General features: G+C 34.2%; 1 protein-coding gene across 3 annotated transcripts in view; it reads left to right on the forward strand.

The window, feature by feature from the left end:
• The window catches only part of Gnpnat (glucosamine 6-phosphate N-acetyltransferase), a 54647-nt gene that overhangs the window by 17754 nt on the left and 10330 nt on the right, over window positions 1-26563 (forward strand). For 2 of the 3 annotated variants that reach the window (XM_089090581.1, XM_089090583.1), the window contains exons 2-4: window positions 16880-17110; window positions 21700-21830; window positions 24151-24212. In XM_089090581.1, coding sequence (XP_088946707.1) covers window positions 16897-17110; window positions 21700-21830; window positions 24151-24212 — 407 coding nt within the window. In that variant the 5' untranslated portion in view covers window positions 16880-16896. Of the gene's footprint in view, window positions 1-11161; window positions 11301-16879; window positions 17111-21699; window positions 21831-24150; window positions 24213-26563 lie in introns of those variants that run through there. The other variant, XM_089090582.1, reaches the window with a different exon arrangement.

A 26563-nucleotide genomic window follows, 5' to 3' on the forward strand; every position in this document is an offset into this window, starting at 1 on the left:
GTATCCTTGTTAAAAAACGAATTCTATAAAAATTACTAAAAGTTTTCTTGTGTAAATCAGGGTATGGGGGGTTTACATTTCTTGAGGGGGTTACACTGAATATTATTTTATGGCAATAATTCTCTTCAAAGGCAAATCTTGGTCTCCTAGTTCAGCAAAATAAAACTGATAACCATAGATATTGTGTTGAGAGTGATAATGGGTTTGTGCCGCTTATACATGCACGGACAATTTTTAAATTGTGAGACAAATGTAAATGTTTTGTTTAAATTCACTTTATTCTATTCTCAGCAGACATTTCGTACAGCATGCTGATGCAGAGATAAGTGTTACGCAAATAGCGCTGGCATTTTGTAAAATGCGAATAATTTCTGTCATAATTCTTGGCACATAAATGCCAGTTATTTTTTTTGGCCTGGTTAAAAGAAATGATTAGAAAAGCAAAAGTAGCAAGAAGTCAGCATGGTACCCGGGTTGCAGCGGTAGCTAGCAACCTAGAAAGAGACGATCACGTCCAATGCTAAGAAATATAATAACCCATAGCTCCTAAAAATAGAGTCATATCAAAAGAATACACCATTACAATCCAAAATTATACATAGAGGCAGTTCTATATTAATGGGTTAGTATGTAAATCTGAAACGCAAGGATTAGGATGTTATCAGCCTTTATTAGGTATTTCAATGACAAATAAGAGCATCAGAGTTTCAATTAAATATTGGAAATAAAAAATATTTTCAATTAAATGATTCCTGAAGCGCATCCTCCACTACTAAATTCCATGACCAAACTATATCCAACTTAACCTATCTAAATATTGTACGAATAACGTTATAAAAAGCATTAAGTCTTATTTTCGTTTTAATGATTTCTTTTTTATTCAGGAAATTATAATCACTGTATATCTACGTTCTTATTCTTCAATGATTCCATTTCTGTCCTATTTGCAGATGCGGAGGATGTATTTGTTTCCAATTTTGAGAGTTTTAGGACAAGAGAATCTGCTTTTGAACTGATAAATTTTAGGAAGTAAAAGCAACTTAAATATCAGGGGAAAAATTAACCTGAGCAAATGTAGCAAAACAGGAAACATAGAACATTTTTCAATTTTGTTATTAACTAGGTTCAGAATTTTACTTGATAAGGTTTAAAAGGCAATATATTTGGAAAAATATTAATGTGGAACATGTTATGAAGATTAATGGACCCCTATTTTTCTCGTTTTCCTTATGTTAAAAATCAAGCATAGCTTAATTAAAAAACAAATCATCTGCTCATGTAAACAACAGATTTGAAACTTAAAAGGAGCAATGCATTTAAAGCTACTTTATAAATTATAGTTTTTTCCATATCATTGGGGGGGGGGGCAATCAAATTTTAAATTTCTTAAAATGGTAACAGCCAGTGGTTTTATATTACTAACCGATATTACGGGGGGGGGGGAATAGGACGAGTGAAATAAGAGAGGGTCTTAAGAAAATTAACTGAAAAAAATTATTGCCTTTAAAGGATTTACTGTCATGTCGCTAGTAGCAGATTCATCTGATATCTGTTCTAGGATAACCCCTGGTCTATTTTAAAAAATTGTAACAAGTGTCTAAGACAGTTAGATCATAAACAATTTCCCATTTATCCGTAAAACTGACTCCAAGCCTGCTTATGACTGAAAAGAATAAAATTGGACCAAACAAATTTCCCTGGGGCACACCATTGTAAATTGAAAAATAATCAGAATATACGTTTAGGTATTTTGCAACTACTGAGAGTAAAGACTTAATTCTTCCATTTAATATATCGATCAACTTGAAATTCTTTTAAAGGTTTTTCTACCAGTTTATAAATAATTAAATTAATTGTTTTTTATAATATGTTTCCGAATTGCCTAAGGTCAATATCTGGGATTACATATACTTTGAGGCACTCAGTTAAAACGCTTTAATATATTTTTGAGAAAACAGGAGTAAGCATAATGGATCAAATTATCAAAATCTTATTCTTTTTCACTGGGGTAATAAAAGCCAATTCATGACAATTTGGGAACTTACCAGTAGAGGGAATATTCATTAAAGAGTAAGAAGAAAGGTTTTGAAAAACTCTCGATACAGGCCTTAATTAGTTCCATAGGGATGTCTAGAGGGCAAGTGCTGCACATTTTATATTCCTATTTTTTATCTCCACGTCATAGGGAGAAATAACGAGGAAATTGAGAGAAATCAAACACTAATGACAGTTAAAAAAGAAGGAAAGAAAAAAGTATTGCTATAGAAGAAAGGAAATTGCTCAGATTACTTGCAGTATCTAAGGGCTTTTTTGGAAATAAAAATAAAAATCTTCAACCATTATGACCTTCAGCATGTCTGTTGTACTCTTTTGAATGATCTCAAAATCCCAAAATGACACTTTTTGTGGGTAGGTCGAAAACAGAAATGGCCGCCCTGTGGCATGTTAGAGACAGGTTTGATGCGGCCAAGCTACTTTTAAACAAAAATTAATTCTTGTGGAAATGGGGAATGTTTGAGAGCTGACGTCAGAAGACTTGTTTTGTTTCTTACGCTAATACGAGGGTGATGGCTAGCCAATTCTAAACCAAAAAGGACTCAATCGAAATGTTGCATGTTTAGGCACTATCTCAAGAAACTGGTTTTTGTTCTATAAGCTAATATGAAACCAATGGCAAAAGTTCATTTGCACTGAATAATTATGGGTCTGCTGGAATTCAGTGGTAGAGCAAGTACTTTGAAACAAAGATGGCAGTGAGAGATAAACCCCTTTTTAAAAAAGGGATGCCTTTTAAACTTAGGATTTATAAATGCCTACTTCTAAGGTGTAGAATGTACAAAAATAAAATTAGACATTTCATTTGCAAATATATTTGTTTCTTTTATGTATAAATTATATTTTTTGGAAGGAGATTGTATAAAACATTTAGTTAAAATTTTTCGATGGTTTTCGTTCAAATAGGAAATTTTGTTTTTCACTGGTTTCTTATCAAGTGGGACTCTTTTTTAAAAGGATTTAAATGGTCATATTCATTGGAAAGTGGTGATTCTAACCCCTCTAAATAGCTCCCTCTGGAGCTATTGTTTTATCCTTATATCGTTTCACTCTATACCTTCAACTCTGCTTCTACTTAGCCTTTTGTGTCATTCCTATCTAGTATTCGATGATATAGAAAACAAAATTACAAGAAACTTTGAATCGATAAATAATTTATTTTAAATAAGAGATTATTTTGTAAAATACATGGTTTTTTCTTCTTCCACTGTCAAATCCACAGACAATTTGATTGTATGTTCTGTCGTTGTTGGGTAAACCTCGAAAAGTTAGATTTGCGTTGTTTTTTTTTTTTCTTCTTTCTTTTTTGTTTAGGACAGAGGACGGCTTGGAGGAAGTCCTTGTCGAAATATTTGCTTGTCTATTCGTAATCACGGTTTGCCACTGGTTGAGAAAACCCTTGTGTAACCACCTGTTTTAATTTTATTTTTCATTTTATTATTTTCTTTCCTCTCTGAGTTGCATATGTCATGTTTAGCCAGTGTGGTCTTAGAATGTATTTAAATATCAAGAATTTCGTGTTAGTGGTCTGTAAGGAAAGAGCGACTCGGTCCAACAGCAATCGAAATAAAAAATAAAATTTATTCCTCAAAATCTACGAGCCTGATGAAATTAACTTGATTTTTGACAAAGGAGGAAACAGCATCGAAATGTAAAGCACATTAATATTCAGCATATTAGAGAGCCCAAGTGTAGAAGTTTCTAACTCCTATTTTCTATCTAAAATCTTGAATTTTGTATTTTTTACTAGAAGAGATACGGGTTTATATGTTTCGTTCCCCAGGCACAATTATAGCAAACCAAACCTAGAAGATTAGAAGAGGGCTTGTTTGATCGTGAATCACAAATATTAGTGACCTTTGAGAATAACCAAAGATTGGAGGGTAGCTAGCACCTGTTTCACGCCTCTTTTTACCCAAATAATAACAGATCAAAATTTGGCAATATTAATTTGACTTAAACAGTGGAAAGGCACAATAATTTATCTTTGGGGAGGAAATGATTTATTTCTGGGACGAAGAAGGAACTACAAGTTACGCAGTTTTCCACCGTTCACATATAGTATTTCTTATCGCAGAATATACAAAATTTTATTATGGGGAGCCGTATTTTTTTTTGTGGGAAGGGGGTCCTTGAGCGGTATGAAGACCTTCCGGTGGAATAATTTTCCATGGTAAGATTCAGGGAAATTTCTGTGGCAAATTTTACACAGAAAGCGGGAAAGGATTTCTTGTCAAAATTTGAAAAACAATCAGAAATTCCATTTATAAAACCAAGTTTTAAGCTAAAGAGAAACAAGAGCAATTTTAAATATGAGTGGAGCTGCTCCTTTCTAAACCCTTGTTCTTTAAGCTAGTTAGTTTTCGTTATCACTCTACGACTCGTTACTTTAGGAATGAGTCATAGAACACAACGGCCGTTGAATTTGAAGTATTTTTAAATAACTTTCTTTTTAGAGCAATGAGCGAGGATTGAGGATGAGGCTGTAACGGAATAACCTCTGTTTATTTTAAGTTTCAACCTTGCTCTGTATTTTCAGTTGAAAAAAGTTTTCTTTTTATTTATTTATTTAATAAAACCAACCGGCTACTAACGCCAAATTATTTACGTGAGGGGCTCTGGAGATCGATATTTGAAGGTACTGTACCTGAGCCGCCCTTGGGGCAACATGATTTAATTTCCTTTTTCAGATGCTTAAGATGAAGAGCAATTGTTGGTGTTTGTGGTGGGGGTGACTAAGCTTATTATAAGGCTCGCTGAATATCACTTTATGTCCTTGTGTTTTTAAAAGCTGCAGTGTGGCAGGAGTTGTGAAAAACGTTATACTTGAAGGCTAAAACGGATAATTAAAAAGAGTTCAATTTTTTTTATAGCCTCAAGTAAGTCTTGGTTCTCAAATTATTAGTAAACATTGGTATATTGAGGGAGGAGAAATATCTGTTATTTTAAGACAACTCTGAATAAAGTATTAATAACGATATTAAATTATATAATAGGGGAAAACTGGGTTTTGTAAGTGGAAGTAATGTGCTTCTTTAAAACCAAAATATTTGTCATCGTAAGTTTTAATAAATTAAAAAAAAAACTAAATATAATATAAGGTAAAAGTCTGAATACAATATAACAAAGTGGATTTTTGAATGAAATGAACGACGGTTATCAAAACATAAATGAACCAGGATTGTCCTGCAAATAAAAAGAGTCAATTACAAAACTCTAAGCTTTTTATGCTAGTTTGTTTTTTCCATTAAGACTTTTTGTTATTCGTGTCAGTTTTAAAAAATAAAATTTGTGGTTTGTTTTTGAGGAGAATCAATTATCAGAACATTTGGAATTACAATTATTCTCAAATTTTCAACGTTACAACTATAATCTTCTCAACACAAACTTTTGGCGTTTAATATCTTAGATAGTTCTCAATTGTGGAAGTCCTAATACTGGTTTAGTTAAAGAAGTTTTGCTCAGTTATTCTCAGAGTTAATAAAACAGAAGAAATCATTTGTAAAAAATAAAGAAGTCATTCATAAATTTTAATAGTGAAGCTAAAACCTCATTTGTTCTTTGCCACAGCTGTTTCAAAGCTATCTTTAGCAATTTAGTATTTTATAAGATAAAAACAGAAGGTTCGAATCATTATACTGTTTTAGCTGATTTATAGCTAATTGTTGCTGTTATCAAAACGTTTCTAAAGTTACTTTCATCCAAAGAGCATGTCCTTGCTTGTCTATTTTCTTCATAGATAATTTATTTATTTAACACAAAAACATAGAAAAATTGTGCGGAGAATATTTGTAAGTCGGAAAATATCGATTGGAGTAGTAATATTACGAAAAGATTTGTGGCTGCTTTGCCTATTTAGTCACAACTAATTTAATGGAATAATATTAAGAGAAATTAAGTACGTGACAAAAAAATGTTCTGTTTTTTTTAGAACAGGTGACTGCACTGTGCAGGTGCGAGAGGTTAGTAGCTCCACTTATCTGACCCTTTAAAGGCGAGGGTGTGTCACGTGGTGTAACATGCGCTTGAAATGGGGGTGTGCACCGTGACATCAGAAGGCATGCGCTAGAAACAGTGAGAGGGTGAGGGTTTAGGAGCTTATCATTAAAACTTGTGTATTACACGGACCACATTCCAAGTAATCATATAATATAAAACTGAAATCCTGGGAATCTTGCCAGCCGTCACCTATAAACAGTTGACCGCATTGTATAACTGTGTCGCGTGACGTCCGAGGGCTCAGCTAGAAATCCAATGTTATTTTTCCTATGCCGGCCGTGACGTCAGAGGGTTCCGTTAGAATCTTGCCTAGAAACAGGGCTGCGCTTGAAATTTAATGCGAAAAGGGATAGGGCTGTGCTTGAAATCTTGGGTGGCCTGTGCTTGAACCCTTTACGCCCCCACTACTCCCGTTTAAATTTACAGAAATAAGGTTGGGTGGCGTTCAGGGCTTCTAATATTCCCGAATTTTTCGGATTTCCCCGAAATCTCTGTGGCTCCCCGAAAAAAATATGGTTCCCAAAAAATCACCCAATCATGTTACCACCCCCCGTGATCTATCACTAATGACTATCCATCCCTAGCGAATATTACTTTACTTGCCATACATTTTTTCACTGCCTTACTCTCTTGCTCGTTACTTTTTGTCTGTTGTGTTACTATGCATAAAAATGATAGACGGTTCTTCATATGTTGACAAAAGTATTCTCTTTCTGAAATGAGACTAAACCATTTCGATTTGAATGTAGTATTCCTAATGCTATACGATTCTACATCATTCGTGGTCATGGTCAAAACTATTGAAGAGTTTTATTTGAAATTGAATTTTTCAGTTGGATTTTGGGTTCTGAAATTGAACATCTAGAGGAGAATTCTTTTGAAAGCCAAATCGTAAATTTAATTTTTTCTTTTTATTTTGCTACTTTGGTTTCGGACACTCTGTATTAATGTTTAATACCTAATGAGTGAACGCATGATATACTGAAGGAATTGACCTTTTGGTACTTTCCCATTGTGTGGGGCTTTCGGGTTAACCGCTATAGAGTAGGCAATGATAAAACCCGTTTTTGACGTGTTAACCGCTATAAAGTAGGCAATGATAAAACCCGCTTTTGACGTGTTAACTGCTATAAAGTAGTCAACGATAGCGTGGTTTTCATCGTGTATATGATATTAAACTGTGTTTTTTTGGGGTTAGGGGGGGCGGAGGTACCTAGGTTGGGTTAGGTTACGTATTTAGTATATGCTATGCTCAACCCCCCAGCCCCACCCCTCCTAATGTGCAAATACATAGTCCAAATTTGTTTCTAAACTATTATGTATTCATACTATTTTATTTCATTAGCATTAACCAAACTTGACTTTTTAGAAAGGCCGAAATAATGGGAAAGTACCGATCTTTTTTCCAGGAATTCTTACCGTTTAAATTTTGTTTCATTTTGTGTGTAAAAATTAAGTTCTTTATTATCTGAGAGTTGTATTTGTTATGCCACCTTCTCCCCTCAAACGTATTCCCCTCCCCTCACAATTATTATTTTGGTTCTTCACCCGTGTAATATTTTCGGTAGGCTTAATATTTTAAACTGCAGTTTAGGGTTTTTTACATTTTGCGAAGCTGTTAGGTAGGCGAAGAAAATTTAACGGAAAGATATTTTGCTCAAATTAGGGATAGCCTAATAAATTTGTTTAAATATTCAGGCATATCTTTACAACTTCTAGCGCTTGAACAATTAGTAACCCTGTATGAAGGCTCTTGAGATAGAAACAATAGAATTAAAAAAATGTTTTATAATTGAATTTTTTCTTAAGAACTCTACCTAAATACAATCAGTACTTACGTATTAGCCAGAAAACACACGAGAGGTGAAGTGTGGTTAATGCTAATGACGTAAATCAAAATATGATGAAAATATAATAGTTTAGAAAAAATTAGGGCTATATATTTGCACATTAATCGGGGGGGGGGGGTAAAGCACAGTATATATTAATACATAACCTAACCTAGATACCCTTTTTTTCCCCACAACCCCAACAAACTAAAGTTTAAATATTGTTTACGCAGTGAGAAACCCTGTTTGCCTAGCGCACCCTAGGAATTCTCTTGATAAAGAAGCTGCTTAACTAGTTTGTTGTATCATGTTCGCTATACAATTTTGCGTGTGTTTTCTGGCTAATACGTAAGTACCATATAATATTCTTACTGTAAATATCAAAAAAGTTTTTTATCATCTTAAAGTAGACCTAAGGAGCAACATTAAAACGAACAAGAACTATTACATATATGAGGGGTATTGTCGTTGTCCCCTCTTTAACACCACGTTATTTACGCTAAAGTTTGAATTTTGTCCCTATTCTGTAAGAACGATTCCTGAAACACAATTGTCATTTAATTTAAACAATAAGAAGCTTTTTTAAAAGTACAAAAAATCTTAGCGTGAATAGGCATGTGTTTAGAGGTTCATTTCTATTCGTTTTAAGTTTTAATGCTGCTCCTTTATTCCAGGTGAAAAAACTACTTTTTCTATTTAATTCCTAGTATGTTAATGTACGCTTGCAGGAGAATATTCATTAATTCGCAGAAATCGTTGCAGATGTTATTGAAAGCCCTGGTGGCTTTGATTAATAGCACCTACATTACTTATTTGCTAGTTTGGTGTTTTCTATAAAATTCGTTCCATTTAAATCAAAATCATTCCTTGCTCAAACAAAACCCTAACTCCAAATTACTAATGAGGCAGTTCTAATAGGTATATTTTTTTTATTTTTAGAAAAATGGATATCCGGAAGTTTTTTGAATAAAAAAATATAATAAAAAGCTAAGATTGAGGAAACCTCTCCTCCAGAAAATAAAAAAGATCTGCAGTTGCCTGATTTAGATGTCTTGTCATCAACAGCCAAAGAAATTGTAATGGAACAATCGTCAACTTCAAGGAGATTTGATGAGTTTCAGCAATCCTTAAAATCCAAAAACACGAATGTTAATGACAGTGCGGTTGAAAGTGTTGATTCAGTGAGCTTTTTCGAAAAGCCAGGTATTTCTGATTGTAAAAAATACGAATTGCTGACAAACCCAAGTGTAAACCGTTATTCTCATGATTTCAAGAAAGATGTTTCTATTATTGGTAAAGAAAAACGTAAATTTAAGGAAAGCTGGTTGTATGCTTATCCATGGTTGGTCTATTCGACTTCACTAAAAGGCAGGCTTTGTAAATATTGTGTGTTATTTAAGCCAGCCTTGAAGAGAGGCATTTTTGTTTTTTTCGTGATAAAAGCTCACAAGGACATCAAACATTTTCTTGAAGACGCACGGGCATGGGCGCCCATAAGGGGGGGGGCTGGGGGCCGCACCCCTGGCTGAATGATGCTGCCTTATTTTTATATTTTTGTTCAGAGATTTCTATTATATAGCATTAAAAGTGTCAATTAGACGAGGTTTGTCCCCCCCCTGGAATTCAGCTTATGGGTGCCCATGACCAGGGATCACCTACACTGACCATGTATCCAATGAAGACCTCCGTAAATTCCTTCACTGGCAATTCACTATTCCGGACTGAATTAGAAGTGTGCATATCCGCTGGCTTGGTCATATCCAATGATTTTCATCAAGTTCCAAAAATCACGTTTGAAGGAAGGGTACATGGCACACGACCTCGTTGCCGGCCCCTCAAGAGATGGTACGACAACTTCAATGGCCAGAACCTCTCCAACTCCTGCGTCTAGCACCAGATAGAACTGAATACCGTCGTCATATTCAACAACTATTGAGAAGAGGAGAAGCCCCGATACAGCCACATAGACTGAATTGAATATAAGTCAATTCAAGTCAAGATCTCACTAGAGTTTTCACACATTTAATGTTTTTGTCGGTTTTCAAAGTTGAAGGCCTCCCTGAACGTTGTTCATCTTCAATATTTTCTCCGCCTTACAAAACTACTTCGAGCCAGTCAAAACTTGAGCGCGAGATAATGAATGATCCTCATAAGATTATTTTAACTCTTTAAATGTCAAACCTGTTGATTCTTCATGCTTAGAACAAAATTTAATGGCACAACGCTTATCCAAATTTTGATGTTGCATTTTGCGTGACCGACAACGAAAATACTATTTTACTAATCGTATTGCCAAAATTCATACAGTCAATAGACGGATTAGAAAGTTTAACTAAGCTATGAGAGGGTTCTAATACATGTTCTCTCTCTTAAGGATAACAGCGCAGGGCTGCAATATCAAATGCAGTATTGCCCTTCTCATTAATTTTCGCCATACCTTCCATGGTTCTTTCCAAAGACAAATACACCTTCAAAAGAAAGCTAAACTTTTTATGGTGTTTTGTCCCATATTATTAGTTTTCTTTGCAAGTTTGTCACCTTGTTGCTTTTTTTGTTTTGCCTGCTACAACAAAAACCGACATAAATACATATATGGATGATTTTCATAAGAATTTGAATCTCTTATTTACAAATTCATAAAGATATATAGCTACGTATATTTTCAATTAGCCATATCTAAGACCGAACCTATTGGGGGCTTAAGGGGCGTAAACCCCCTAAAATATATGTCTGACTTGTATAAAGATAACGAAAGTGCACAAAATAAATTTTAAGAAATTTCCACTCCTCCCCTCGTCAAACAAAAACCGGAATACGGCCTTGGCCTCGTCAAAAAATCAGAATTGAGTATCACTGTCTTTAGTACTTCAAACTGTCCGTAATGGGCAAGCCAAAAATAATTAAAAGCACGTTTGCATGCTTAAGAAACGTGTGCATTCTTAATAGGCCTCTTTATTCAATTTAAAACCTCTGCTAAAATGCAATAATAAAATATTACCAAGAGTAATACTTTCACCTGATCATTCAATAAAACATTTACCGCCTTTTTCAAAACATTTCTTTGCAAACGTTTTCACTTTTGCAAGTGAGCACAAACTAAAAGCAGCTAGTAGCATTTTTTGTACAATTCATAGTTATATAGACAAAAACACGTCCTTCTTATAAAACTATACACCTAATTTATACGTATTTTTTTGGAGAAAAGCTTTTTTTGTTAAAATTGCTGAGAACAGTTAAAAAAAAGTTTTGTTTGGATGGTGGGAAACAGATTAAAATTTGGAAACGTAGAAAATGTTTGGCAAGATTTTTAAACACAAACAATGTTTTATTTGATTCAGAAATAATAGTACCAGTTTTTCTCCAAAGAAATTAATTTTTTATACTGTGAAGAATTGAAATTTGGCTCTTAAGATTAAGGTAAATCTCCAGTACATGGAATATTTCTAGTCTTGGACAAATGTTTTATTAAAATATAGTTGTAGCTATCTTTTCTAAACATGGAAAGCAGATTCATAATCTTGGAGATGAAGTTGATAGTGGAAATTGTTTAATAGTCAGGAAAAAATTAGGTCAATATAGCTTTGTATATTTCCCAGGTTAGGGCTAGGCCTATAGCCTATCTGGTACCACCTCAGTGAGAGTAAAGGATGCATTGTCTTTGTAATGACTTGCCTAGTATAGGCTATGGTACTGAAAATAGCATAAAAAATGGAATCCAATGGTAGGCTAGGTCTACTATATTTATTTTGGTAATTTTTTTGTTGTTCATATTATTGACTTATGAATAAAGTAAGCATACCACTTTATGCCTTTTTTTATGCTCTTTCCAAATAGGCCTATAATAATCATTTTTGTCAGAAATGAATTTTACCCCACCCCTATAGGGTAAGACACCCAGTAGTCAGCCACCTGCCTATTCTCAGACAGAATGTAACTAACAGGGAACCTACCTCTAGGCTAATGTGCTTAGAAAGTTTATTATGCTAGAAAGTTTTTAAACATCGCTGGTGCCCCTGGTCACTATTAGATAACTATAGTGCCATCTAATAGGGACCAGGGAAACCAACTATGTATAAAAACTTTCTAAGCACATTAGCTTTGAGGTAGGTTCCCTGTTAGTTACATTCTGTCTGAGAATAGGCAGGTGGCCGACTACTGGGTGTCTTACCCTATATATCAATTCAGGGTATATATTTGCATATTAGGGGGGGAGGGGGTTTGGGGGAAAGTCTAAACTTACCTCTCATTTAAATAAGAAATAAAATTTAACACCCCCCCCCACCCCCGCATGTGCAAATATATACCCTGAATTGGTATATATAGGGGTGGGGTAAAATTCATTTCTGACAAAAATGATTATTATATTTGGAAAGAGCCTAAAAAAAGGCATCGAGTGGTATGTTTACTTTATTTGTAAGTCAATAATATGAACAACAAAAAATTTACCTTTATTTTACCAAGATATTTTGTTGTTTAGACCTGCCTAACCATATATCACCAGGACTTGGCATGTGTGAATGTATAACAAGATTCCCTAATAGTAAAGCTATAGAATAATGTCTCTTCATAGAAAGATATTTATAACAAAAAAAGACACATAAATTGTTGAACAGTGGTTGTTCAGTGGCTATATATGAGACCCTTAAAGAGGAGCAGGGAACAAATAGTCAAAAATGCAAACAAAACCATGAAAATCAGCATAAAATTAGCAATCTTAAAACACCTCTTTTTTGTTCTAGATATAACCATAGGGTTAAATTCTACTTTAGCTACTTTTAGCTATCTTGGAAAGAGGATAGGTTAGAAAAATGAAACTTTCAGGGATGAGTCTACAGGCTAGAGTATGTCCCGAGAAGGTATTTTGAAGTACCTACCTCCACTCCTTCCCCCTCTAGAGGGTCCTAACCTTTGATGACCTTTAGAAATCTGTGTGTTATAAAAGTGAAGCCTTGCAAAATAGATCTTCTGCTTAAATGAAGTACAACAACATTGTTTTCAGCTTCACAACTTTGCTCATTTCCAATTTGTAAGGTTTTAAAGATATGCAAATACATTTCCTTAGCCTAGGACATTTCCTTGCCTAGACTGACCTCATACATTCCATACATCCTCATATATTTCCTTAACCTCATACATTTCCATAGCCTAGGACATATACAAAACTAATAGAAAACATCTAAAATAATGAAATTTATATAATATCCAACAGATTTTTATTAATCACAATATTAAGGATTCAGCAAATTATTTAAACATCATGAGATGAAAAATAATGAAGGAATGTGCTATTTAGGACTGTATATTCAACTATCTAGAGATATAAGATACATTTTCATGGTAACAACTGTTTTATTAAAAAAGGGCATTAAATAAACAAAATTTAATGGTACTACTTTTATATTATTAATAATTCCTTTGGTGGAGCTGCTGAGCTACAATGTTGCCCCACTGATAGTATTAAATTTTAAGTTTTGATAACAGTGCTTTGAGATAAAGGACCCATTCTATGTGTTTGCTTTTCAGTGTAAAATAGACCTTGAAAACAATGAAATTTTAAGACCATAGAAACAATAAAAGATAATTTCCAAACCTAAATAAATAGAAGATGCATATCTAATGCTCAAAGAGACAATTTTTATTGTTGAAACCAACAAAAGAAGCACAAAACCCAAAACAAGCCTACTAAGGTGCCATAAACTACACAACTGTTAATTACAAGTTGTTGGAACCCTTCTGTGTTATATTATTCCCTATGGAGCCCTCCATTTTCCCAAGGAAAGAGTTGTAAACAAAGGTGATTCATTTGGAGGTTGTTACTAACAACAAGAATCAAAATACGCATGCCAAGTGCTGGAGCCCAGCCTTGAAATTGGCTACAAATTTTTTCTCTTAAAAATTGACATTTCTATCCACAAAAAAAAACAATAAAAAAAAGTCACAACTTTAAGGAATAATTTGTATTTTTCTCAGGGTGAATTTATCAAACCTATGATGATGCTATGACATCCAGGGCCCAGCCTCAGATGACATCCAGAGTGCCAGGGAGCAGCCTCAAAATTGGCTACATAGTTTTTTTTTTCTTAAAACTGGTGTATTGACATTTATGGCTACAAAAATAGTCTAAATAGGTCACAACTTTAAGGAAGAATTTTTTTTTCCCAGGGTAGTTGCATTGAACCTATGGTGACACTATGACATCAAGAAGAGCCTCACATTGTCTACAGTTAAAAGACAACCAACAATGAGAATCAATATATATACAAGCCTGCCATGTAGTCATGGCAGGTCCCAGCCCATGAGATCACCAAAAGGATCATATTGTCTGTGGTTAGAAGACAAGCAATAATGAGAATCAATATATATATACAAGCCTGTTGCATAGCCATAATGGGGTCTGGCCTTGAAATTGGCTATATAGTTGTTTTTGAAATTGGCATATTGACATTTCTTGCCACAAATAATTTGAATAGGTCACAACTTTAAGGAAGAATTTGCACTTTTCTCAGGGTGGTTGTATCAAACCATAACATCAAAAAGAGGCTGCAGTTAGAAGACAAGTAACAATGAAAATTAATATATAGAAGCTTGCCATGTGCATATATATATATATATATATATATATATATATATATATATATATATATATATATATATGCTGTCATGCCCTGGCACTTGGCATGTAGCAAGCTTCTATATATGGATTCTCATTGTTGCTTGTCTTCTAACTGCAGACAATTTGAGCCTTGATTTCTTGATGTCATGATGTCACCACAGGTTTGATACAGTCACCCGGGGAAAAATATGAATTCTTTCTTAAAGTTGCAACCTATTTAGATTATTCTTGTGACTAGAAATATCAATCTGCCAGTTTTAAGAAGAAAATAAAATATTTAGCCAATTTTGAGCTCTGGGCCAAGCATAGCTACACAACAGGCTTGTATATATTGATTCTCATGGATCATGTCACTTATCTTGTAACTGCAGACAATATGAGCCTCTTTGTGATGGCAGGGCGTCACCATATGTTCAATACAACCATCCTGGGAAAAATAAAAATTTTCCCTTAAAGTTGAGACCCTTTTAGATCTTTTAGTGACCAGAAATGTCAATATGCTAGTTGAGAAAAAAACTATGTAGCTGATTTCGAAGCCAGGTCCTGGCACTCTGCATGCAGTAAGCTTGTATATATTGATTCTCAATGTAAGTAGCAACCTCTAATGAGTAAGCTCTGTTTGCTACTCTTTCCTTGGGAAAATTGAGGGCTCCTCAGGAAACACATAGAACATTGAAGGGTCCCAATGACTTGTAATCAACAGTTGTGTAGTGTATGGCATCTTCATAGATTTGTATTGGATTTTATGTCAAATTTCTTGGTGTCAAAGATCTTGATGGAGTTGTTCTTCTAACATATTTCTCTCTTCTTCACTTTCTTTTTTGACTTGTTCTGATTTTTGCTGTTGCTTGTCTTCTAACAGCACAATTCTTGATTTTTCACTCCATTTTTGACATATTCTGATACTTGCTTTTTTTGTGATTGCTTGTAATTCTCATTGCCACTTATCTTATAGTTTTTCTTGCTCATGTTTCCTTGCTCTTGCTGTGACATATCTTTTAGCCTTATATTTCTTTTATTCTTCTTTTTTGTTTCTGAGTAGTTTTAATTCTTGCTGCTACTTATCTTCAAACTCTATGTTTCTTTGTTCTTCACTTTTGTTTTTGACTTGTTGTAATTGTTGCTGATGGAAGTATTCTGACTGTATATATTTGTTTTTTATCTTTGTTTATCAATACCTTTTTTCAATACTGTTTACCTTAGCTGCTCGGATTGGTCTTGTCACATTTCATCTTCAAGGTTGTTCATTTGTCCTCTATGCATTATGAAACTACTTAAAACGCATTTTGTAAATAGACTAATTCTACTTGGTATTTTATACTGAGCCTTGTTCCTTTTGTAATGTTTCATGCATCATAGATGTAATTGTGGTAATTCAATTTCATTAAGTTCATTTTGTTGTGTTGAAAACTGTAAGCTTTCTAGTGTTTATTCTGTTGTATCTCTCTTTTTATGCAATAAGCAAATTTAACCTAATAGAAAATGAAACTTCTTTAAAAATTTTCAGGTATTTTCTAGTTTCAATTAAAAAATTATAATTTTGATGAGACACCATAAATATTTTTACAGTTTATATAATAGCTTTAGAGATTCAGAACGGAGAACTAAGATAAAATAACATTCATAAAAAAAAAATTCATATACTTTTATGTTCAATACAAACTTATGTTGGCTAGTGACATTATTGCAATACTGATGTATATAAAAATGACATTGCTCACATAAATATTTTTTTTTCAAAATTGTGACTTTTAACAAATTTTCTCAAACTTCTGACCGTTTTTTTTTAAGGCCAGAGAATCCCAAGATACCAATTTTCCCCCAAAAATATGGAGCCATTTTGAGAAAAAATAAATACATACATACACACTTATTGCTTGTTTAAAAAGATAGTATATATATTAGCATAAAATAGATTTCGAAAATCAAGAAATTTTAAGACCATAGAAACTAAAAGATAATTTTGAAACAAAAATAAAGAGAAGATGTAAAAACAGTGTTTTTAGAATTATTTTCCTTTGAAAACTTGCTAAATAAAAAAAATATTGTTGTGAATTTTTAGAAAGTTGACAAAACATGTCTTAGCCTTACAATATGATAATGTATTCCCTGAAACAGACAAATTTCAAGCAATTATATTGTCTATGGTTGCAAAAAAAATTATTATAAATATTATGTTTTGGAGAGGGAAAAATTAAAAAGGTAATATGAATTTATTTTCTTGATTTGGCCAATTTAATACAGTAGGAAGACAACTATAGATGTTAAGTTTAACTATGAACTTATTTTTCTCAGTGAATACCTTTTCATTTTGGATCAGTCAAACCATGTCCTTTGTTATGTTAAATTTTTAATTAAGTTTAATTAAATTTTAATTTTTTAGCTTGTACCTTTGACACAATGACTCAGAATGGACTAAATAATACAGAAACTATGTTGTTTGATGCTGAAATACTACTCAAAATAGATTACAATGCTGTTGATGCCTTAAGATCATCAGCTGGTACAGACTTCACATTAAGACCATTGAACAGAACTGATTATTCCAAGGGCTATCTAAAACTTCTTCAAGAGCTTACTACTGTTGGAGAAATTTCACAAAAACAATTTGAAGGTTTGTTAAAATATTGGTTTCTTTCTTGCTGCAATTGTACTTACTTTAATCTGTGTGTTCAAAGTTTTCTTTTGTTGTACATTTATTATAGAAATTTCTTAATTTTTCTTAATTATTTCTTAATTTATTTTTAAAATTTAATTTCTAATCTATATTTTTTGGATCAGTCAAATGCATTTTCTGTGGTACTCTCGTGGCCTTGTCAGCCCACCACCTTGGATGACCATGGACAGCATCTAGTGTAATCCCTGCTTCTGGTATCCAAATTATATTGCAAGCTAATGGCTCTCTTTCCAAGAAATCCTTTTAGAATCATAAAATTTCATGCTCTGTTCAAACATAATCTTTTCACCAAAATTTCTTAAAGCATGAAAGAAGAACTGTTCTGAGATACATAATATACATTTAAAATGCATTATGTGATAATGAATTTATGTCAGGAGACTTAGAGTTTTAGAAGAGTAAGAATCATAATCAGTAAGTTTTCCTAATTCTTAAAGCAATTTTACTGTGTAACTCAGGTTACCACAATAAATTGTCAGGTCTTCTTGACTCTTAATTATTTTTTTTTATAATTAATTTACCATAAGTTTTTTTTTTAAGTGTTCTCTATGGAAGCATAGATATTTGTTTCTATTGAAATAAAGCTGTTCTTGACCCTTTGTAGACTATGGAAAATTGTTGTGCAGCAATTCAGGTTCAACAATAGTACTTAATTAGCTGCCTCACTATGAAAAAGGTCAACTTCATAACAAGAAAAGGATCACTGTTGCCTTCGTATTACTTTTTTTTTTTTTTTTTTTTTTTTTTTTAACTGGTACTGCATACAAGAGCTCGGTCATAGCCTTGAAAGCATGGGCGTACGCAGCATTAGGCAGCATATTGTCTAGGGGGGCAGTTGATAGTGTGATGGAGGGCGTTTTATCAACGGCTTTTTCCAAACCATCTGCTTTTTCAGCCATATCTAATGTAAATTTGAAGGTCTAGGGGGGACAGCTGCTCCCCCCTCCCTACGCCCATGCTTGACAGTTAGTGTTTATTATATTGTCAACTTGGATGAACCATTTTTATTTACTACTCTAGGCTTTTGAGGTATTCTTGTAAGGTGGGTTCCTTTACTTAGTTAAGGAAGGTTCCTTTTCTCTATCTGCCATTGAATTTATTATGATATCATTCAGTATTACAGTACGGTAACCTTCTTTTTTCTACTTTTATGTATTGCAATTATGCTTAAATTTTTTTTTGAATGTTCTAAATTTGTTATAAATGTCTCTGTAGGAATTGTTTTGTAGTTTGGGTTTGAAATTTCACAGAAAGGCGTGGGGAAATAATTTTTGAGGAAAGTACAAAAAAACAGACAAAATAGCCTGCAGAAAGTATAAACAATTGTAGGAAAAATAGCAAAACTTCTATCTTGGAGTCCATGACTTTGACTACTATTAAGCAAAATGTGGACTTGGTTTTTATAAACTAGCTATGGAAGAGAATAAGTAGTTGTTGATAGAATTCAACCTTTTTTATAAAAAAAACTAGGCTGAAGAATCTCCCTTTTTCTCCATTTTTGTCATTTTACAAAATGGAAATGCTCCTCTTTGCTTTGGCTTTTTAGTTACCCAGAAAGAAAGTTATTCAATTACCAGAAAATTCTTGATTTTTATTTTTTTTATATCATATAATTAATGCCAGACATATGTAGTGGGGCATAGGAATCCAAGAAATCTTGAAGTAGCACAATTTGCTAATTATTTTCATTTATTTATCCTGTTTTTTATTCTTTTGGAGTCTTGTTTCTGGAGTAAGAATTTTATTTATAGGGATCCAGAAAATCTTGAAGTACCACAATTTGCTAATCATTTACATTTATTTATCCTGCATTTTTATTCTTTTGAAGTCTTGTTTCTGGAGCAAGAATTTTATTTTCGAAAACAAAACAAAAGATATATTAGGATGGGATAAAATTTTATTTAAAAAACATTCATTCTAATTTACTTGTACTGCAAATTGCTTTCAGTATTTTTTACATTAAAGCTAAACCGAATGAGCATTAACTGTTTAGATATGATGCATAACAATGTTTTTGAATTTAACTCTTATTGTTATCATTTTGGAAATAAGAGAGATTATAATCCTGTAATTTATTAAAGTATCTTTGCGTTTTTAGTAGTCTTACTTATAGCAATTCCATCCTTACGTTGATGGACTCAGGGGCTTATATAATATAAGGCCCTCTTCAACTCTGGGAATCGTAAACAAGAGTGTATATATAAAATCTTTCTTGCCGCTTTGGGGATTCAAGTCCATGATATTTGGCCTGCCTCTCTGCAACACTGACTAATAGCATGTAATTATTAGCCTATAAAACAGGAGAATGCACAATGGTGCGATGGTTTGGAATAACAGTCTGCACCCACCTTCTGTGAAATCATCGTTATTTCTTCTTATTTTGCATAGTTAAGCTTAGATGAATCATAATGAACTAAGATTATTGTTGTACTCACATAAGCCCCAAGGTGGGGATCAAGATATGATCCTGGTGGAGGGGGGAATGTATTCTCCACGCTTATTTTTTTTTTCAAATTTCGCTGCTTGGTCTTCCTTGCTATATTGTCCTTTAAATCTAATGTGAATTCTAGGATCTATGTAAGAAAAATCCAGAATAAAAAATATACAGATACTCCATGTAAGAAACCTTTCGTCTTCCTTTTGTCTAACGGTAGTGTCTTTGCACACCACAGGTAAAAAAAAAAAAAACAATTGGAGGAAAAGAACACAGAAGCCAATACAACAGAAGAAGAAGCTTAAAAGAAGATTTTTGGTGTCATTCAAGTGCAAGATTGCACTTGAATCAATAAAAACTGTCCTTTTAGCTGGGAGGCTAATGTTCCCTTTATCTCCATTAGTCTCATCTTTCAGAGCGAGCACTGCCAACAAACTTTTTTCCATTTCTGGGTCTCCAGAAAAGTTACAAAATTGGCATATGTCGCTTTTTTAATTATGACAGCCAGAGTTGTATCCAGCATTTTTATTGGGGGGGGGGACAAGAGGGGTCCATATCCGGAGAGTCAAGGAGCATGGGATATATAATAGTTTTTTATTCACATTATTGGGAGGGGGGGGGCAACTGCAATCTCTGCAACCTCCTGTAAATACAAAATTATATTTTTCCATTTGGCCTAAACATTAGATGCATAGAGTAAGTCGAATATTTTTTTTGAGTTGATGCAATTACTGATGTATGTGAAATAGTAAATGGAGCTATATTATATTTTGCCTTCTGTTCCACTACCACCATCGAATTCAATCATCTCTGGGGAAACTTGAGTAAAAAATTCAAATAACAACACTATTGAAGGTTCAGTATAGATTGCATATTATTTGAAGGTGTGTCTGTAAGTTGAACCTGTTAGCAAATCTTTCTGATAATTTTTTCTTTAATCCTTCTCCTTAGGGGGGGGGGGTCTTTTCATAGAATAATGCAGATTTTTGGGTTTAAATTCTTTTGCGGATTTTGGAGTATCTGCATATTTGAAGACAGATTTAAACTAAGAACATTTTCAATGTACATTCCCTGTCGCTAAAAATTTCTTTTTTTGTCATTATTGATCTCATAATATAAGAGGTGATGATCAATATAACTTGGTCGGGGTTGTGGTCAGCACAACCCCGTTTTGTAAGGATGCTGTTCGAAAAAATTCAGTTTAACTAGTGAAACCATGTGTGGTATGAGTTTTTAGAGGTGTTCCCTGGAAAGATGGGATAATTCGTGCACTTTTAGTGAACAAATATTCACAAAAGGGAAATATTTCAAAGTTTATAGTAACAAGAGAGAAGAATGAACTACCTAGTTAGGCCAGTACAGTGAAGATAAATCCCACGTTTCTAGCTTGGACTTTCCATGGGATCCCTTCAAGGCCGTATCCAGGAGAAGGGCATGGATTTCGACTCCCTTTCCTAAATATTTGTCCAACTCGTACCGTAACAAGAATGCAAGTAAACAAATTCTATATGATTTTTCAAAGTTTTTTGTTGTACTCCTCCCTCTCTCGAACAAAAAACCTGGATACACTCTCAGTTCCCTTGTATAATTAGAATCACAAAAATGGTTAAAATAAAATACCAGAATGCTTGTTTGCAATTAGGGTAATCGGAACCAAAAAAAATAAATAAACAGAATTACTGTTTGAAACATGATTTGCTATTCATTCTATAGATGTCAAGTTATCAAGCATTCTTATATTGTGCCATTTGAGTTGTTTAAATGAAGATAGGGGATAATAAAGAAAAGGGATTGGTATTTTGTCATAACTCCAGTAATCAAAGGCATTAGTAATGGATTGGTACTAAAATAATTACGATTTATCACCCAGGCCACAATGAGCCCAGGCCTTAGGGTCAATCTAACCCCGCGACTAACTTTTGATTTTTGTAAAGATGCCGTTTACCTCCATTTAAAATATTTTTTCTATAATTTATAGCCCACTATTTTGATATGGTTCCAGGTGGGGGGGGGGGGGTTCTAATCAAATCTAGATGTTGGGTACACGATTTGAATGTCTTTGTTTTCTAATTTAACGTGTTTTTTTTTTCAGCTCAATTTGATAAGATGAAGTCTACAACTGACGGGTATTTTATCATCGTTATTGAGCATGTACCTACCCAGACTATTGTTGGGAGCTCGTCTTTAGTAATTGAACACAAATTTATTCGAAACTGTGCAAAGGTTTGTGCTTATTCTTGCCTTTCTGTATTGATCAAATTTACAATTTTCAGTAAATACAAATTACAACACATAGACACAAATAAATAATAATAATAACATGTTAGGGAAAATGTGGACTTGATTTTTTTTTTGAAAGATTGCTTAAATGTTTTATATTCAGGTTCACAAATAATATTTTACATTAAGCGTGCCTAAAATCTATCATAAGGTCAAATCAAGCTAAGAAGTATGCTGTAATAAGTGGTCTGCAAAAGCGCTATGAATTCTCAGACTGTCTAGTTTATGTTCGAGTTTCTGGAATGAGAGTGTGACATAAAGATACTGTCTTTAGACATCGCTAAGGCCAGACTGAAGGGCGTATCGAAGAAACCATGCGTGAAGTTGGTTGTCTGTTCGTGGTTCTTAAGAGTTTACTAAGGAATTCTATTCTGTATTGTTGTTCTTGACAGGTTTACCTACCATGAATATCCAGTAAACGCTGGGGTTCCTTTGTATAGCATACCCAGATTCATGCTTCTCCACGTATATGTTAGTAATGTAGAAGTGGGGGGGGAAGGTAATTGTATGAATCCTTTGCACATTTTTGCTGATGATGCCGCTGTCTATGAACATGCAAACCCAATCAAATATGTTCTTTCTGTACAAGAAGATCTTCCGAAGATAAGAATTTGGTCTGCCGTGGGTATAGTAAATTTAAAAGTATTCAAAATGATGAAGCTATACGCCACCCCGTCAAAGTCTTCTGTCGACATCCTGACTTGATTTTTAAAAGTGAAGCTTTTAAGAGAGTTGAAGAACTACATCATCTGGGAAAATATTTCTTAAAATGTTTTAAGGGCGCACACCTTGATCAGCTCAGGACCCCCTGGTCGCGAAAGATAGGTGTGATTCTTTTTTTCTGTAAGAACTCGTTGCTATCGAGATTGATCAACTCTCTACGGGGCTTGTAATCGGCTTTTGCCAAATATGGATGCCCTGTTTTTGTATAGGTCCTAAAACCCCATTGGTACCACTCCTCCGAATCCAAAATAGGTTTTTAAGAGAGGGCTATCACAGTGATCGGATTTCATTGTAACCTTAGAGCAAGAGATTTGACAAGGCCTCACTGGCAGTTTTCCCCAAGCACATCTACTATTATATCTCTGCCGAGCTGTCCCGACTAGCCCCGTCGTCTGACAAGACAACAAGACAAACATTTGAAAATACTGCTCCTTCGACTCACGTACAATGGGAGACGCTTCGCTCAGAATGCTAGTAGGTCAACTTTGTCAGACCCTACACTTGTACTGGGAATGACCTCCTGAGCAATTGTTTTTTCAAGGGGGGCCTCCCCGCTACCGGGGAGGAAATCAACATTTGTATTGTTATATTTATATTTTTATTGTTTTTGCGTGCATTTATGCGATGTTGTTGAGCAACGAAAAAAACATGGATTCTCGAAATTCTAGCCTACCAGTATATCAAGTAAATCGAAAATAGTACAAAAATTCCAGCCAGCTACTGTAGACGTAGGAAAGAGTGTACTTGTCTTTTGTTGTGGATTTATTTCTCTTATTTTTTGTTGTCATTTTTCTTCCGGCCTCATCACATAGAACGGATGCTTATTGTAAGTTTTCAGAGAACTCACTCGAGTACAAATGCTGAGCCTTTCCTTTTTAAAGTGATGAGACGGATCAGAAGTGCCTAACTACCATTTGACCCCCTTTGAGCCAGTTGCGAGTTCGGACAAAGTTTTCAAGATAGCTATTTCGATCAGTATATTTGAAAAACTTCAAAAATCGACCTCCAGGGATGCCAAATTATGCGAAGTACTTACTTCAAAAAAGAGCCTCAAATATTGTTTCTAGTATAAGGGTAGACATATTGTTGTAAACATACTCTTTCACATTGGTGTAGTATCTTGTTAAAATTTCTCATGTAGCCTAGATGACCTTAACATGACTTTGGTAATTTGATATTTTTTCTATGTAATCCCTCTAGTCATATCATTGATATAACCTAGAGGGGGCTAGACTGAGCTTTAAAAGAGATTGCTTGGGCCCATTCCCCAAAATTCTACGTAGTGGAGCTTGCAGTCTATTTGGAAAATTAAAATCTCTGGAACCTTTTATGAGTAGTTGACACTTGGTACACACCTCAATCCAAATTCTAATTCGCTTAACTAGTGATTCCAGTATAAAATAATATGCTTTGACAAAATTCTACCTAACGCTTCTATCGAAAAATTAAGTCACAGATTTGACTCCCACAGAGCACCCTTTTCTTGTAGAACATGCCTCCTATTAATATTTCAGTCTTACATCATCAACTTCTTTTTTAGCGTGCTCGACTTGAAGATGTTGTTGTATCAAGTAATCAACGAGGAAAGCAACTAGGGAAAATGTGAGTAACGCTTCTTTCAAACCAAATAATACTCGTAATAAACACATTTGCACATAGAATAGTTAAGAAAAAAATCTCTCTATCGTGTAAAGATTTCGAAAACTCCTGCCGTCCTAAAGACCCACATATCCCTAATAGATTTTTCTTACGCGTTCAAAAATCGTTATGCTAAAACTTAAAGCTTGCATTTGGTGGATCTCCGAAAATGGGAGGTAGAGTTGGCTTGGCTAGTTTTTTTTATTCATTGAACCTTAGGCGTATAAAGCTAGGGAGTGCAATTTTCTAAGCTTAAATGGAGGTATCTATATGGTTTAACGTTGGGTTAATGGGAGCTAAGGACTTCCAGCGTCACTAGTCAGTTGCCTTACCGAGCAGAGCTGGCAAACTTCAAAGGAAGCTTAATTGCTATCTATTTATACTTATATTTAAAAGAACGGCCTTAGTCTGTTCTATCCAAGTGAAAAATCCTTAAAATTATGTAGATTCTTTCGTTTCAAACTATTTTGCAAATCAACAAAAATATAGGGCTGTGCTAGCATGCACAACATAGGCCAGTTTGGACCAAATCTTCATAGTAGTAGGCTATTTATTTACATATTTACATATTTTTCTCCTTTTGATCAAGTGGTTCTTTAATCCTCAAAAACGCCAAACAAAAGTTAGAGAAAATATAAATATAAATAAATGATATTTTAATTTAAGTTTTTATGATCAAGTTTTTGGTTTTGCTGGGTAATCCTTGGTAGTGTTTATTGTTTTTCTTAGAAAAGAACATAACCTAGAACATAGACGTATACCTTTATGTTCTTTTATGTTCTAGGAACATAACCTTGAACATAGACGTAGACCTAAACCCCCGCCTTTTGTGGAACACTGCTCTCTCATAAGAATTAACTTATAAGAAGATATAACATTACAACCTGACCCATCCTGCTTTCCTAACCAAAGTGACCCAAACCCCACCCCTCCTACTCTGAAGCTAGCTACCAAGAATTTTCCACAGTTTCCTAACATCATACTTTGCAATGCCCAGTCGCTTGAGGACAAAATTGATATTCTGGACAGTCACATGCGAGATAATAATATCGGTGTTGCATTCATAACTGAAACTTGGAATGTCTGCCAAGACCGTGTTTTGCTTACTGGCAACTCATCTGAGTTTGTGACCCTTCATGATCATGGAATAAATGGAACAGGTGGTGGTGTTGGTATTTTTTGGCGTAAGGATGTTCCTGCGTCTGTGCTTTCAAATTTTGAACTAAAAAACAATGACTTTGAAGTGATATGGCTTTACTGCAAACCCGTAAAGCTTCCGCGGTCGACCTCTTGTCTAATTTTTGGATTAGGGTATTACTCTGAGAGCTCACGCTGTCGCAACGGACTCGTTTCATACCTGCAGCATTCTGTTGATTGGATCAGGTCCAAATATTCTGCCCCTGGCATTTGTATTCTTGGTGATTTTAACCAGACCAGTAAATCACGGCTTAGCTCATCATTTTGCCTAAAACAAGTGGTGAAAACTCCTACGCATATTTTGGGCAGTACCCTAGATCTAATTTTCACAAACTTTGATAGTTATAATATTGATCCAAAAACTCTTAATCCCTTGGGCAAGGCAGACCATTCGATTATTTTATGGAAAGCCAAGCATGCAATGCCTAAACCAAAGTACCAAAAAATTACCTATCGTCCTTTATTAGATTCCAGTATATGCTCGTATAGTATATGGCTGACTGAAGAACCATTTGATGAAATGTTTGCTGAAAACAACATTCACAAGAAAGTTGATATATTGAGTAACCTCCTATATAAAGAATACCTTGACCGATTCCCTGTAAAAAAATGTATAAAGTATGAAAGCGACAGGCCCTGGATAACTCATCATTAAAACAGCTTATCCGCGAGCGATCACAAGCTTCTGATAGAGACTTTCTAGCTGCTAAAAAGCTGAGGAATAGAATAGTGCAAGAAAACCGTAAAGCTAAAGTCAACTTTTTCAAAAACCGGATTCAACCTCTTTTTTCTACTAACCCCATGCAGTCCCATACATTTGTAAAAAGGATAGTTGGGAAGATTCAAAGTGACGACCTTTTTATTTATAAAGATGACGGAAATAAGCTCTCTGAGGATTTTAATATGTTTTTCAGCTCAATTTGTAGTACCCACACTGGCCCATCCAAAAGTGAACTTGCTAGAATTCTTGACCTGTGCCCACCTAGCCAGACCCCCACCCTTGAAGAATGCTCAGTCTACAAAGAACTGCTCAAACTCAAACCCAACTCTTCCAACTACCCCGGTGAACTACCCGTAAAATTAATTCGTGAATATGCCATTTTTCTTGCTAGACAATT

Source organism: Artemia sp. Qi Xiang Cuo, chromosome 6 (assembly GCF_049724085.1).
Source record: "Artemia sp. Qi Xiang Cuo chromosome 6, ASM4972408v1, whole genome shotgun sequence".
NCBI classification, from domain to species: Eukaryota; Metazoa; Arthropoda; class Branchiopoda; order Anostraca; family Artemiidae; genus Artemia; species Artemia sp. Qi Xiang Cuo.